The 12,702-nt window shown below is 49.8% G+C and overlaps 1 protein-coding gene across 1 annotated transcript in view; it reads right to left on the reverse strand.

The window, feature by feature from the left end:
• Positions 1-12,702, reverse strand: part of COL22A1 (collagen type XXII alpha 1 chain) — a gene marked incomplete at both ends in the record, with an annotated part of 241,676 nt that overhangs the window by 62,124 nt on the left and 166,850 nt on the right. Inside the window, 4 exons of the mRNA XM_081258732.1 lie at positions 1,271-1,315; positions 2,573-2,626; positions 3,534-3,569; positions 11,725-11,802. Of these exons, the coding sequence (XP_081114858.1) occupies positions 1,271-1,315; positions 2,573-2,626; positions 3,534-3,569; positions 11,725-11,802 (213 nt within the window). The remainder of the gene's footprint in view (positions 1-1,270; positions 1,316-2,572; positions 2,627-3,533; positions 3,570-11,724; positions 11,803-12,702) is intronic.

A 12,702-nucleotide genomic window follows, 5' to 3' on the forward strand; every position in this document is an offset into this window, starting at 1 on the left:
ACCCACTTCACCTGGGACTTGCACTTGAGTACTGGGGTGGCTGCTGTAGGTCTGACTCCGTGGAGGGGAGGAGCTTGTCAATAAGCCCCCCTCCATCCTCCAGCAAGACTTTTCACTCTTCCCACTGGCAGGGCTTCAGTGAAAAGTTCCTGGACCCTTCTAGGCAGACCAGCTGCCCCTCCAGATCTCTGCTGTGCCCAGCAGCCCGGATAAGTCAGGAACAGATGTCCACGCCCTCAGGGGCCTCCGGGCCTTGGGTCCTTGCCTGAAACTTGTAGCAGGTCAGGCTCACAGAGGAGAAAGATGGCCTCTCCGACCCATCCTGAGGGGAAGCTCCTGCCCAGGGGAGCTCACTGGTGTCCGACACCAGCCCTGAGGCCTGAGATGCCCCAGTTGCAGCCGCCACTGGTTCTTCCATCTTGGGTAGTATCTTTTGATGGACTCATTTCTACTGTATCTTCACAGCTGTCGCCCCGCTCACCCAGACCTGCTCATCTTCACTGTTCCTTCCCTGGAGGGCCCACTCGTGGCCTGGTTAATGGGCTAAGCCTTTGGGGCTTCTCTGGCATTGGTAACTTAATTGGGCGTATATACCAGAAGGTGAATATACTGCACATGAAGGAAGCCTGCAGGAGCCTTGGGCTAAAGTGCAGATACACAGCCCAGGACCAGACGCTCAGGACTGTCCATTTCTGCTCAACTCGCTCTCGCTGTGAGAGAGGAAAGAAAGTTTCTTCTACTCTAAAAAGGGGAAGCCAGGAGGTACTGACATTACTGAACAAAAGGGCAGGACACGGGCCAGTGAGGAACTTGCCGTGAAGGCGGCTCTTGTCCATTTGCTCACCCCCAAATCACCATTCATCCTTCTCTGTCCTGCTCCAGGCCCGGGAGGCTGCACCCTGGGGACGTGTCGGGGGACTCACCTGCCTGCTGGCTCTCGGCTGAGCTGGACCAGTAAGAGGCGCATTAGGAAACTGGAGGAGGGGGGCCTCTGGCCAGGCTTCCTGGCAGTGGCTTTGAACCCACAATGACAGCCCCCATCTTCCCCACCAGCCTCGCTTTCTCTTGGCTCTGAAGAGAAGCACAAGGTGGTACTGGCTTCCCTCTGTGCTTTATCTCTGGGTGGCACAGCATCTCTGCTTAGTTCCCTCTGCCCACAGCTTTGTAAAAAGCCCCTTCTTAGAGTCTCTTGAACCATATGAGCTGCATTTTATTCTGCCCGAACCCCTGACTGATGATCAAGATTCATCCAGAACAGTTAGATACATACTGGTTTGCCAGGAGGGCCTCTTTCTCCTGGATTTCCAGGTACACCCTAAGAGAAGAGAGAAAGAAAACATTAGTTCTGCTAAGCACATAATCCTGATCCACCCTGCACACCCTCTCCCCTAACCTCTATAATCTGCCCAGTGTAGCTCAGTAGAAAAAAAAAAAAAAATCACCCAACCGTGAAGACTGGCACCAATAAAAATTCACGGTTTCCAATCTCAGCGGAATACCCGAAGCTTCTCAGGAAATACTCAACTGGGCCAAATGTTCAAAACAGTAAACTGCCCCTCCTATAACTCTTTTCCAAAACATGAAACCGAAAACCACTCATGCATGCAAGTGTGTACGTGTGTGTGCACGTGTACACACACACACACACACACACCCCTATCTTAAATTTCTGCCATCCTTTTCCAAACACAGGTGGAAGGACCAGCTTTGAAAAAGAGGAAGGCTCTTCTACTGAACTGACTCTAAGGGTGTAATATTGAGAGTGGAGCAGATACAATAAATTCAAGTATTTGGAGACAGGAATGAGAGGGTAACTTTCTTCTCTGAAACAGAACCCAAGGAAGGGAAGGGGAAGGTGATTTATTGTTCCTGCTTATAGTGAACCAAAACTATAGACGTGGAAAGATGCGAGTCTAAGCAACAAGTCTAGCGCTACTGGTTAATGGTGCCAGACCTCTGCTCTAAGAACTCATGGTTGTCTTTTATCCATTTGGTCAGTAAGTCTGTATCGAGTAACATCTATGTGCCTGTCACCCTGTTAGGCATCAAGGACCTAGAGATGCATAAGACACATGGGTCCTACCTTCTTGGGAGCTCAGATCTATCTAAACGAAAGTCAGATTACAGGGATAAGAGACGATTATCACTGTCACAAAGTGGGAAGAGATACAGCTTCAAAGAGTATTAGGTAAGTCTGTAGAATTCCCTTGAAGGGAGAAAGCCATTACATGGATGAGTTAGGAACAGGTCCATGGAGAAGATGATACCTGATCTGAGCAGAACTGACCAGCTAGGTACAAAAGAAAACTGACAAAACAACAGGAGGCACTGTATGGGATAACTGGAGCTTACAAGTTTCTGAAAGCATCACACAAAAGTAAAAGAAGTGAAACTAGACAATGCAAGCTTACAGGGCACAGGGAAGAGAGGAGCAAAACGTAAAAAATGTTCATGGGGGAGGGGAGACTAGTGAAGATGAACAGCTCCCATGGGGGCATCCTGGTCAAGGGAGGCCGGGAGAGGCTGGAGAAGGGTTCGGGAGACAGAGCCTGCACCCTTTGCCTTTACTTACGTCTTGGCCAGCTGGTCCCTGGGGACCGGGGAATCCAGGTGGGCCTCGAGATCCCTGAAGAAAAAGAAAAGACATCCCGCCACAGTTTAAGCAAAGTAAGGCCCCCCTTTCCTCGGGTCGGTTCTCCCTGTATAAAAGGCCTGGTGCTCTGAGGAATCTCTGATGGAACGTGGGTGCCTGAGAGCCGCCTTCTCAGAGCTTACGCATTTCACTGCGCTCGTGGAGGTGGATGCATTAAATACACACAGAAAGGATGCTCGGAAAGTCTCCCCCGTGAGCCTGACTGCCCAGGCCCCCTTCGCAGGCCCCTTTCTTGAGTGGACAGGGCAGCTCCTGCAGTGAGACGGGCCTGAGCTCACCCCGGGTGCCGTGTGGATAACCAGCCCCGGGGTGCTGGCCGGCTGGGTAGATTGCCCTGTGAGAGGCCCAGCTCAGAGCCCAGCACTCAGGTGACCATGACTATTTTTCATTGGAAAGTCATTCCCGCTCTGCTGAAAATTTCTGCACAGCATCAGGAAGCAGCACAAATCACCTCTCATGATGGATCTCACTTCCTGTAGGAATTTTCCTGTCTTCCACCCACCATACAGGTTAAGAGAGAGCCCTCACTTGCTCAAGGCTATGTGGCCGGGGGTGTGAAGCCAGGAGTCAAAATTAGTTCCTCTGGCAATCTGATTAAATTTGTTAAACCACGGCTGTCCTACTGGGGAGCAGAGACGGCAGAAAGCAAAGGCAGCGTCCGTCTGCCCAGCGATCACCGCGCTCGCTGCACTGGGCAACGCCCCACTCCCTGCTCCTCCACCATTCCATAGGTCAGTGCTTGTACCCTGGAGAGTTCGCACTGCTTAACATTAAAGATTTTTTGAAACGATTGTATTTTCTGGCCCCCGCAATTTGAAATTGCTTTGATTGCATAATTTCTCCCATCAAAACCCAGCCCTTTATTTAAATCATACTGTACCTGAGGCCCTTTTTCTCCTGGTGGTCCAGAGGGGCCCTAAGAAACAAACAAACAAATAAGCTAATGAGAAGTGAAATGTGTATTTAAACATGCTGTGGTGTTTATTTCTAAGCTAGGTCTTTAACTGTCCTGAAAGGAGGAGCTGACTTCCCCCATCTTTAAGACACTGTGTCACACCCTCTCATACCACCCACGATCGTTGCACGTGGGAATCTTCCTGGAACCTTCTCCAGTTGCCCCTGAACTAGTGCCACCCCATCCTGGCACCCACTGGATGTCTGACACTTGAGCCCATCTCTAGCTCTGGTGTGGAGTGGAACCAGCATCCCAGCATCCTCGTGCTGTGTCCCCTTCCTGCTCGGGCAGCACAGGCCTTGTGGGGGGGTGGGTACATCCAGAGCCAGAATCCCCAGAGTGGCCTGCTTGGCTGATGCTGCAGTGGTGTCCCTCCTCACTCCTACAAGTGGGTGTGCGCGTGCACACACACACGGGTCTGCCATCCTGCAAGTGTGACCAGCCTAGAATGTGGCTTCCGATGTTGCACTGAAGATGCGTCCCTTGCTTGAGGCATTGGTGTCTACTTGCAGGTCCTGCAGTGAGCAGAACTGTCCTTCAGCCTTGAGAAGACTCTGCCCTGCCTTTCTGCCTGGACATGTTCTTGCCACACACTGGTTCTCAGTTGCGATGTCAGCACCCTTGGAAAACTTCCCTGGGTTCTCCCAGGAGGCTCGTTGGAAGTGGCCCCCAGCCCCTGGGTGGCTCCCATCACAGACGTGTGGCCTCGTGCTGTCAGCACTTTGGGGCCCATCTGTCCTCTCTACTGAAAGGACTGCGTGCTGTCTTGGGGGCACTTGGCACGCTCTCGCCAGCACTCAGCACAGCCCCGGGCGTGCTCGGGACACAGCAGAACACAGCACACGGCACTCTGCTAAAATTAACATTCTATGGTATGAGGAGAACTGGAAAATCATGTGTTATCATCCTTTTCATGGACGATCAAACTAAGGCCCAGAAGAGACAAAGAACCAGCCCAAGCCGCATCGGGAGTCGCTCGCCAGGTGGCTTGAGCCCTACTCGCCTGTTCTTGGTCCCGTGCACCTGTGCGTCCCTGCAGCAGTGCCCCTGAGAACTTCCAAGATATCCCAAGAGGGAGAAGAGACTTCACGCAGAGGCATAGGTTTCTGGCAGTATGACAGACCAGGTAACCTAAAAGCCTGCCCACCAAATATGTCCCAGAACTGCCTGATAAAATAAAGTAAGCATTTTTAAGTGCAGAACTGAGCACTAAAGGAAGTAGGGGACATCTCCAGAGGCCTAAGCCAAGAGGGCAAGTCGAGCAGGTAAGACAATGGACTCAGAAGCCCACCTGGGGTCTACCTGACTCCCAGGTCATTCTCCCTTCATTAGCTCTCACTGCTGTGTCAAGCTGTAGGTCAATGGTACACATGGACCAATATACACACATCCGAATTTCGTCCCTTTCAAAGTAGTCCCTTACTGAGACTGCACACTTATTCTTCAAGGAAAGGGCTTAGGGACAGTTTATTACTGGCTTGGGGAATGCTGTCAGATTTTAGAGGCACCTTTTTTTTGTTTCCAAATTAAACTCCATGATCCACCTCAAGCATTTGACTTTTTCATTAGACTAAGCTCCGAATTCCTCTCTTCCGTCATTTAATATGAAATCTACATGTGAAGCATGGATTTTGTTGTCAAAAAGATCTTCATTTCAAATCTCAGCTTTATCAATTATTAGTCGTTTGACCTTGAGCATGTTACTTAGTTTCTCTGAGCTTCAGACTCCTCAACACAAATACAAAGCTAGGTGATCACCTTGCCTTGTGTGATCAGAAACAGAAGATCCTCTAAGTAGAGAACCAGACCGGTGCCTGGCCCATAACAGGCATTCCCACACTATCCTGCTAGTATACTTTTAAGAAATAGAAAAGTGTGCTGTGGAGGAGGGGTTGTATCATGACTTCCCAATGTCATTCCTAAATCTGAAGCCTAAACATGTGTTCAACAATAATGACCCTCTTTTCCGAGATTACGCCCTCTGATGGGTTTGTTCAAGAGTCACTTTACCCAAAATACATATTTTGGCCTTTGACACCGTTTTTCCACTAAAAGGAACTCCAGCTCCTTGTAGAAATGACTGATCCCAGATCTGGGTAAGGAGTATGTATAAACCTGGAACATCCTGTCATTCCAAAGAGCAAGGAAACTACCAAAGACTGCAGGGTCAACTTGAATAGTCTCCTATTTGCATAAAATAAGACCATTTGAACAGCGAAAGGAAGAATAACTGCAATATATTAAAACAAGTCAAATGTGTTTACATCCATGGGTTCAAAATTATTGATAAAAAACAAAAAACAAAAACACCTCATTGATCATCTTTGCAAGATGCTAGGGAACCAAGTCGTTATTTGAAAATGATTAAAGGGAAAGCATTTATATTCTGCCTTCCATGGGAGCTGTTCCACTGGGTATCCGAATTGTAAATGAGGGAACATCTCTCCATACAGAAGCATTCTAGCTAACACATAAAAAAGAACTGACTGGACTAGAATAGCACCAATTTGCAAGCCCTGATGTGCTAACTGATCTACACCTTGGCTATCAAAGGGTGTGAATGTCACAGCAAGACACCACTGGACATCACATGCCTCCTGATGGAAGACTTGCCAGAAAGATCAAACCTGAATCTGCTCCAGCCTCGACGCCCAAGTGCGGGTGTATAGGAAACACAGGGACAGAGCAGTGCTAAACTGTTCTATGAGCAAAGTCCAGATGGTGGGAAGTTCTGAGACCAAACAATACATCTTGTCTCATCAATTAAAATATTGCCGTTTATATTTATATAAATTTGAAATTTGATCCTCTCTCCCTCGCTCCTCCCATAGATATCTATTTGAAAACACAGCTCATTTTATTCTCCATCATCTTTTATCTGAAAGGCTCATGGGTACCAGGCTATGTGCTGGGCTTACCTTTCATCAGCCCGGTGAGCCAGGTGCACTGTCTGAACCTCTCTAAGCCTCAGTTTCTTCATCTGTAAGCTAGAAACAATCATAGTTCAGGCTCACAGAACCACTACAGAGACTGAGGAGGGTACTGCATGTAAAGGGCCTCCCACCGGAGCCTGGCCCATTGTATAAGTGCTCAGTATGCCTTAGGAATTATTATTAGGATCAACAAAAAGCCTTGTTGAGATTAGACAGTTTTCAACCAGAAGTAAGAGTAGAAATTTATTCAAAACCCCCTTTTTTTTTTTCTCCATCAAGAGAAGAATCCCCTGAGACTTTCATCTAAAAAGCCAAGATTGGGATATTCAGCTCTTGGTTATACAGGGAGCCCTGGGGTCTGGGGAGGTGCCTTGTCGGTAGGGACCCTCCCCAGCCCCTCCTCTTCTGCCCGTGGGACCTTGCTCTGCGCACAGGGCAAGACGAGAGCGCGTGGCCGGGAATGAATGCCTGCAGAGCCTGTCCTGAGTGTCAGCTTTGAGGTACCTCTCAAGAAATGCCTGGTGTCCCCATGTAGCAGCCGGGCAGATGGGGCTAGCTGGCTGCACATGCTCGTTTCGAGGGGCCACAGGCCAGCCTAACTCCGGGACAACAGGCGTGGCTCTGTGGTTCTTAGAACCAAAGGAATTGGACTAAAGCAGCAGATACGACATATGAGCAGAAACAACGGCTACACTTGCAGGTCAATAGTTCGGAGGCAGTAACGTACGTGAGAAGACCCTGGCACAGGAGAGCACAATGTCAGTGTGAACTCCTGTCCTGCCACGGCCCTGCTTGGGCGTCTCCTTGGAGCTGGGGTGGCTCTACCACATCCTAACTGTGACTTCAGGCAAGTGTCACATCTCTTAAGTGGTTTCCTTTATTTGTAAAATGAAAGGGAGAACAAGATCCGCCTGGAAGGGTGGCTGGGAGGACTGGATGAGAAGCTGTCCACGAGATAAATGAGAGAATGGGTGTGGGTGCCCCGCTCACGCCGGACCCTGCCAGTAGGCAGGCCACGTGAGCTGCGGTTATGACTGCTCTAGCTTTTAGTGGCTTTCATTTCTATTCTTATTATATTACTCCCTGGAAGAGGGGGAGCAGAAGAAAAAAGAAACCTTCCAGTTAGGACACGTGACGTATGTTTTTGCACACAATCAGCTCCATGCTTCCTTCTCCCCGATCACACTGTTGGTCTATTAAGGGCTGTTGAGCTAGTTTTCTTTGTATGTGACCCTCAGCGCCTGGGCAAACAGGCGTCAGAACAAGTGACTCCACAGGGGGAAAACTGAAGATGTAGAGAACGGAGATGCAATTTCAGCCAGCGAAGGCTGAGAAAGACGCCTGGGAAGGATTTTTAGGACCTCAAAAGGTCCAAGGCAAGCTTCCAAGTGTTATTACCAATACTACCACGCTGTAATCCGCCCAGCACCCCTGATCCATAAGGAAACTCCTGCTCAGCATGGACTCTTGGGGCGCGGGCTACAGCGGGAATCCTGCCCTTGCAGACCTCAGGCTCCGAGGCTCAGTGAGCTTCAGCAGCACTTTGTGATCTGCCCTGAGACGCTGCAAAAGGGAGGTCAGAGGCAACCTGAAGACTAAAGGGATTTTTTTGGTTAATGTCTTGAAGGGAGAAGCCAAGACTCCAAACAACGGCCTCCCCATCCACCCCCCGCCCCATTATGTGCAGACGTCGGTAGAGAAAGTCCCGGGCTCCTTCCAGGGGTCAGCGCTGCTCCTGGACGCTGAAGGCCTTGGAGCTCAGTGCCATGGAAGGAAGGACGAGAAGAATCCAGCCTTCACGTGAGCACGTAATGGAAGCGAACAACCCTGCCCGTCCTGCCAAAGCCACAGGAGAGCTGAAGCAGAGGAAGAGAACTGGCTTTGGAGGATGTGGCCGTGATCTGCACCCTGGCCCTGGCCCTAGACTAGCTGCATGACATTGGCCAAGTCACCTCACCTTCTGAGCCTCAGACTGTTTACCTGGAAAACATTGACGAAGCAGGCACCTTCAGGGCCCCTCTCCAAATCCCCTGGGCACGCACCCACCTGGCAGCTCCCTGCTGCAGGTGCCTGCCCCGGGGGCGTCTGTAGCCATAAGGGGATGCTCGCCCCGAGTGCAGGGCAGCTCCCCGGGAGCAGCCTTCCACCAATGCCCAGCAGGAGTCGGTATGCAAACACCCCGGCTCTGCCGCCCTTTCCAGAGAACAGCTCTGCAGCTGTAACCCAGTCTCCAAGGGCTTGTCAGTGGAGGCTGCCACCCTAAGGGGTGATTTCTGAGACAATTTCCCAAATAAACTCCTTGCCCTTGAATCCTATTCTCAGGAGATGCTTCTGCAGAATCCCAGCCCTCACCAAGGGATAGACCAGCTTTCACGGGACTGAAGGGCTGAGGATGCGGACGCTTCTGGACTCAGCACAGGACCAGATATGGACCACTCAGCCAATGGCAGGGCTCCTGTAAAGCACAGGCATGTGGGATGAACTCACAGCCTGTCAGCACCCCTTCTCTACCTTCTCCGCACACCCGCTCTCAACACACCCCTGAACCCTCATTACAGACAGCCAGGCCATTGGGAAGGAGAGTCAGCCAGAGACAGAATTTATGAAAATTCAGTAACGTTTCACCCACCATGGAGGCTTTTAATAAGCCGACGTGGCGGAAGGACACTGAATAGTTGATTTTCAGCCTCTTGGCTGGAAGCAGCCAATTACTTTTCAGGTGGAATCACTTGGGTAGTAACGTTATTTCCTGGGTGATTTCATGGCTCTGAAGCGGGAGGTGGGGCGAAGAGTGCCCGCCTCTGCTGCCGGGCTTTCTGATTAAGGGCTTGATATGATGAATCCTGGGGAGTGGACGGGGCATGGAGAGACCCGTGAAATGACAGAGGGACCACCCAGGTTGCAGCCCTGCGGTTCCTCTTTCAGCCCGTTTCTCTCCTAAGGGGCTAATTCCTGCATGATTCAGAATCCTAACTCTAACAGAGCAGGCCCTGTGAAAAGCAGGATTTCAGAAGGAAGGAAGCCTGAGCTGCTCTCTCTTCAGCACACCTTCTGCCACATTGTTCCTCCTGGTTACCAGCAGATGAAAAAAACAGCCAAAGACAAAAGATAAAACGGATGTAATAGAGGGTTTTGTTCATCAGAAATTTTAGTGGAGAATCTCTTCTAAGGAAAGCAGACTAAAACTGGACATTTCCAAGAGGATACCACCTGCCTTCTCCCTGGTTTCCAGGGACCTTTAGGAAGACACAAGGCCACTGGTCTTCCTAACACCTTGAAGGTCGCCCCGTTGCTGGGGGCTGGAGTGGAAGTAACGTGGTCGTTTCTGGTATGAGTCGCACTTGGGAGGGGGGTGGTCAGAGAAGAGAGGGCCCCGGGGAATTTCAGGGACAAAGTGAGAGGCCCAAGACCAGCCCTGGGGTGTTAGAGCACCACCGGGGGGAAAAAAGGGGGGTTTAATTTAACAAGTGGCATTGTGGGTAATACACTGGATTTCCTCTCAAATTCTTTGAGAGACAAATGAGGAATGAATGGGATTACTTTATTTCTTGAATGCAAAACCAAGCAGAGACCGGGTCATGTACTGCTCCAGTTTATATTCAGATTACATTGAATGGGGGTGAAGTTAGATTGTGCTTCTGGGTTAAGATAATAATGATACCAACAATATCAACAATGATACATGAGCAGTTTGGATATTAAGAGGCTCAGCAACAGTATCTGAAAACCACTGGGTATTGGAGCTTCCTTTGAATAACAGTAAGACAAGTGCTACAGACTGAATGTTCACGTCTCCCCAAAATTCATACATAGAAACCTTAACCCCCAGTGCAATGGTATTTGGAAATAGGGGTTTGGGGGGATTAGGTCATGAGGGTGAAGCCCTCATGAATGGAATTAGTCTTTCTAAAGAAACCTCAGCAAACCCCCTGACCCCTTCCACCCACCACATGAGGACATACAAAAAATAGCCATCTATGAACCAGAAAGCGGGCCCTCACCAGACACTGAATCTGCCAGCACCTTGATCTTGGACTTCTTAGCCTCTAGTACTGTGAAAAGTAAATTTCTGTTGTTTTTAAGCCACCCAGTCTAAGGAATTTTTGTTACAGCAGCCCAAACAGACTAAGACAACATGGCTGCCAAAACCCCAGCAAATACAAGTTTAAGGCGCGTGAATAAGGTACTGTGTCTTTAGCAAAGAAGGGACTAAACAGAAGATAAAACACCAGGATTGAAAACTGGTCTTAAGTTCTGAAAGTCATCATTCAGTAAAAAGGGGTGGGGATGGAGGGAGGAGGTGGGCTCTTTGTGGTACAAAGGGAAGAATTAGAAGCAACGGTAGAATATACAGACAACCATAATCCTATACTCTCTGGAAAGAAATTCCTAAAAAATGTCTATTCTCCACAGAAATAACTGTCCAAATATCAAACCCAGATGTACTAGCTTTGAAAGAAGTGTCTTCTATTCCTGGAGGTCTTCAGGGTATGCTGGCTGAAGACGCTCACAGCAATCCTCAACTTGGATGGGGCCTGGGGGACATGGATCCTCATGACCTCTCACAGCTCAAAGGTTTTACAGTTCTTACAGTTGCCACCTCCAGGGAGCCTGCCAGCTCACACCCAGGACACTAATGTGAATTATTCATCAAAACCACCAACCAACCCAAAGACCATTTCCTAGATTTTATTTTGGAGATAAAAACCTTCTTGATTCCACTTACGTTCTCACCTGTATGTTAATTGGAGGAAGAGGGGTAATGCACTCATTTTTGCCTGAAATACATGAAAGCATGCTGTTTCTTCCACATCACACCCCTTTCCCAACCAACTCACGTTCACTGGCTATACCTCCGTTTTTGCAAAGTTTGGCCAGTGAGCACTGTTTTTTCCTTTTTATTTTTTAGTGAGTTTTGTCCTCTCACTCCTCTTTGAATGAGACAAGTCTTGGTCTCCCCAGAAAAGTCTTATTCCTATAAGAAATGCACCAAGTTTTAGAAACAGTGTCAGTCACAGTGGACAGACTATAGCCCGGCTGGCCCAGGCATCAATGACCCACTACCAGATTAGCTGGGAAAGGTGTGTCCCTGCTGCAGGGCCTGAGCAGCACGTCCCTTGGGAGCCAGCAGGGGCTGGCTGTGTGCCAGGGAGCAAGGGTGTGCTGGGTGGCTAAGGACTCACAGGAGGGCCAGTGACCCCAATGCCCGGGTCTCCGCGGTTGCCAGGAGAGCCGGGGATCCCAGGTGCACCACGGTCCCCCTGGAAAGAGAAAACACAAGGTCAAGAGGTCAGCTCTGGGCAAGGGAGAGCCAGGGTGCAGGGGAATTATGCCCCTCCCACCGTCCGATCACACTCTCCAGCCCACACTCCTGCCCCAACCCGGATTCCGAGTGCCCCCTGAAGTTCATCCAAGCTGCCATCATCCCACCCAGTCCAACACGTGGACCACAGCCACTGACCGTGACCATGCACCTTTCAGGGCTGACCATGCCCCAACCCTGACCATGGCTCCAGATGTGATTATAACAATGTGACACCCCCCCACACAACGTGACCACAATTCCAAGTTTTACGGTGCTTTCTCCAGACTTCACCTTGCCCCCGTCCTGGACACATGACCATGTACCCACATTTCAGCTTAATCCCCACATCACCAATACATTAATCCACCATTTCACCAATAATTTGCCAAGTACCTACATTTTGTGGGTCACTTTTCCAGGGGGTGGGAGCGGGGAGAATGACCTATAACCTTTGCCTTCATGCACGGTGGTTAACATAATGTATGTTTACGTTCTGCCTTCAGCACTTAGTCACTGCTTGCTTAAGACAGCGACACGTTTCCTGAGCTTTAGTCCTTCATTTACGAAGGGCAGGTAATAGCAGGAGCTGCCAGGCCTGCAGATGCCGTGCCTATTAGGAGATCGCGCCTACAGGGTGCCTGGTACAGCAGTCAATGCACGTTAGCTGTCGTGGTTGCTGCTGTTCTCAGGTGCCCGTCATTCTGGACGTTGATCGGAAGAGCAGAAGGGGAAGGAAAGACGGAAAGGGAAGAAGTTCTGCTTTTGCCACTTTGCATGGAAGGATGCTGAGACAGTCATGCCTTCTTCTGCATAATTTCAAAATCCTCCACCTCTGAAAACAAGTGCTTATCCTAAC

This window comes from Mesoplodon bidens, assembly GCF_964165515.1.
Source record: "Mesoplodon bidens genome assembly, chromosome: 16".
Classification (NCBI taxonomy): Eukaryota; Metazoa; Chordata; class Mammalia; order Artiodactyla; family Ziphiidae; genus Mesoplodon; species Mesoplodon bidens.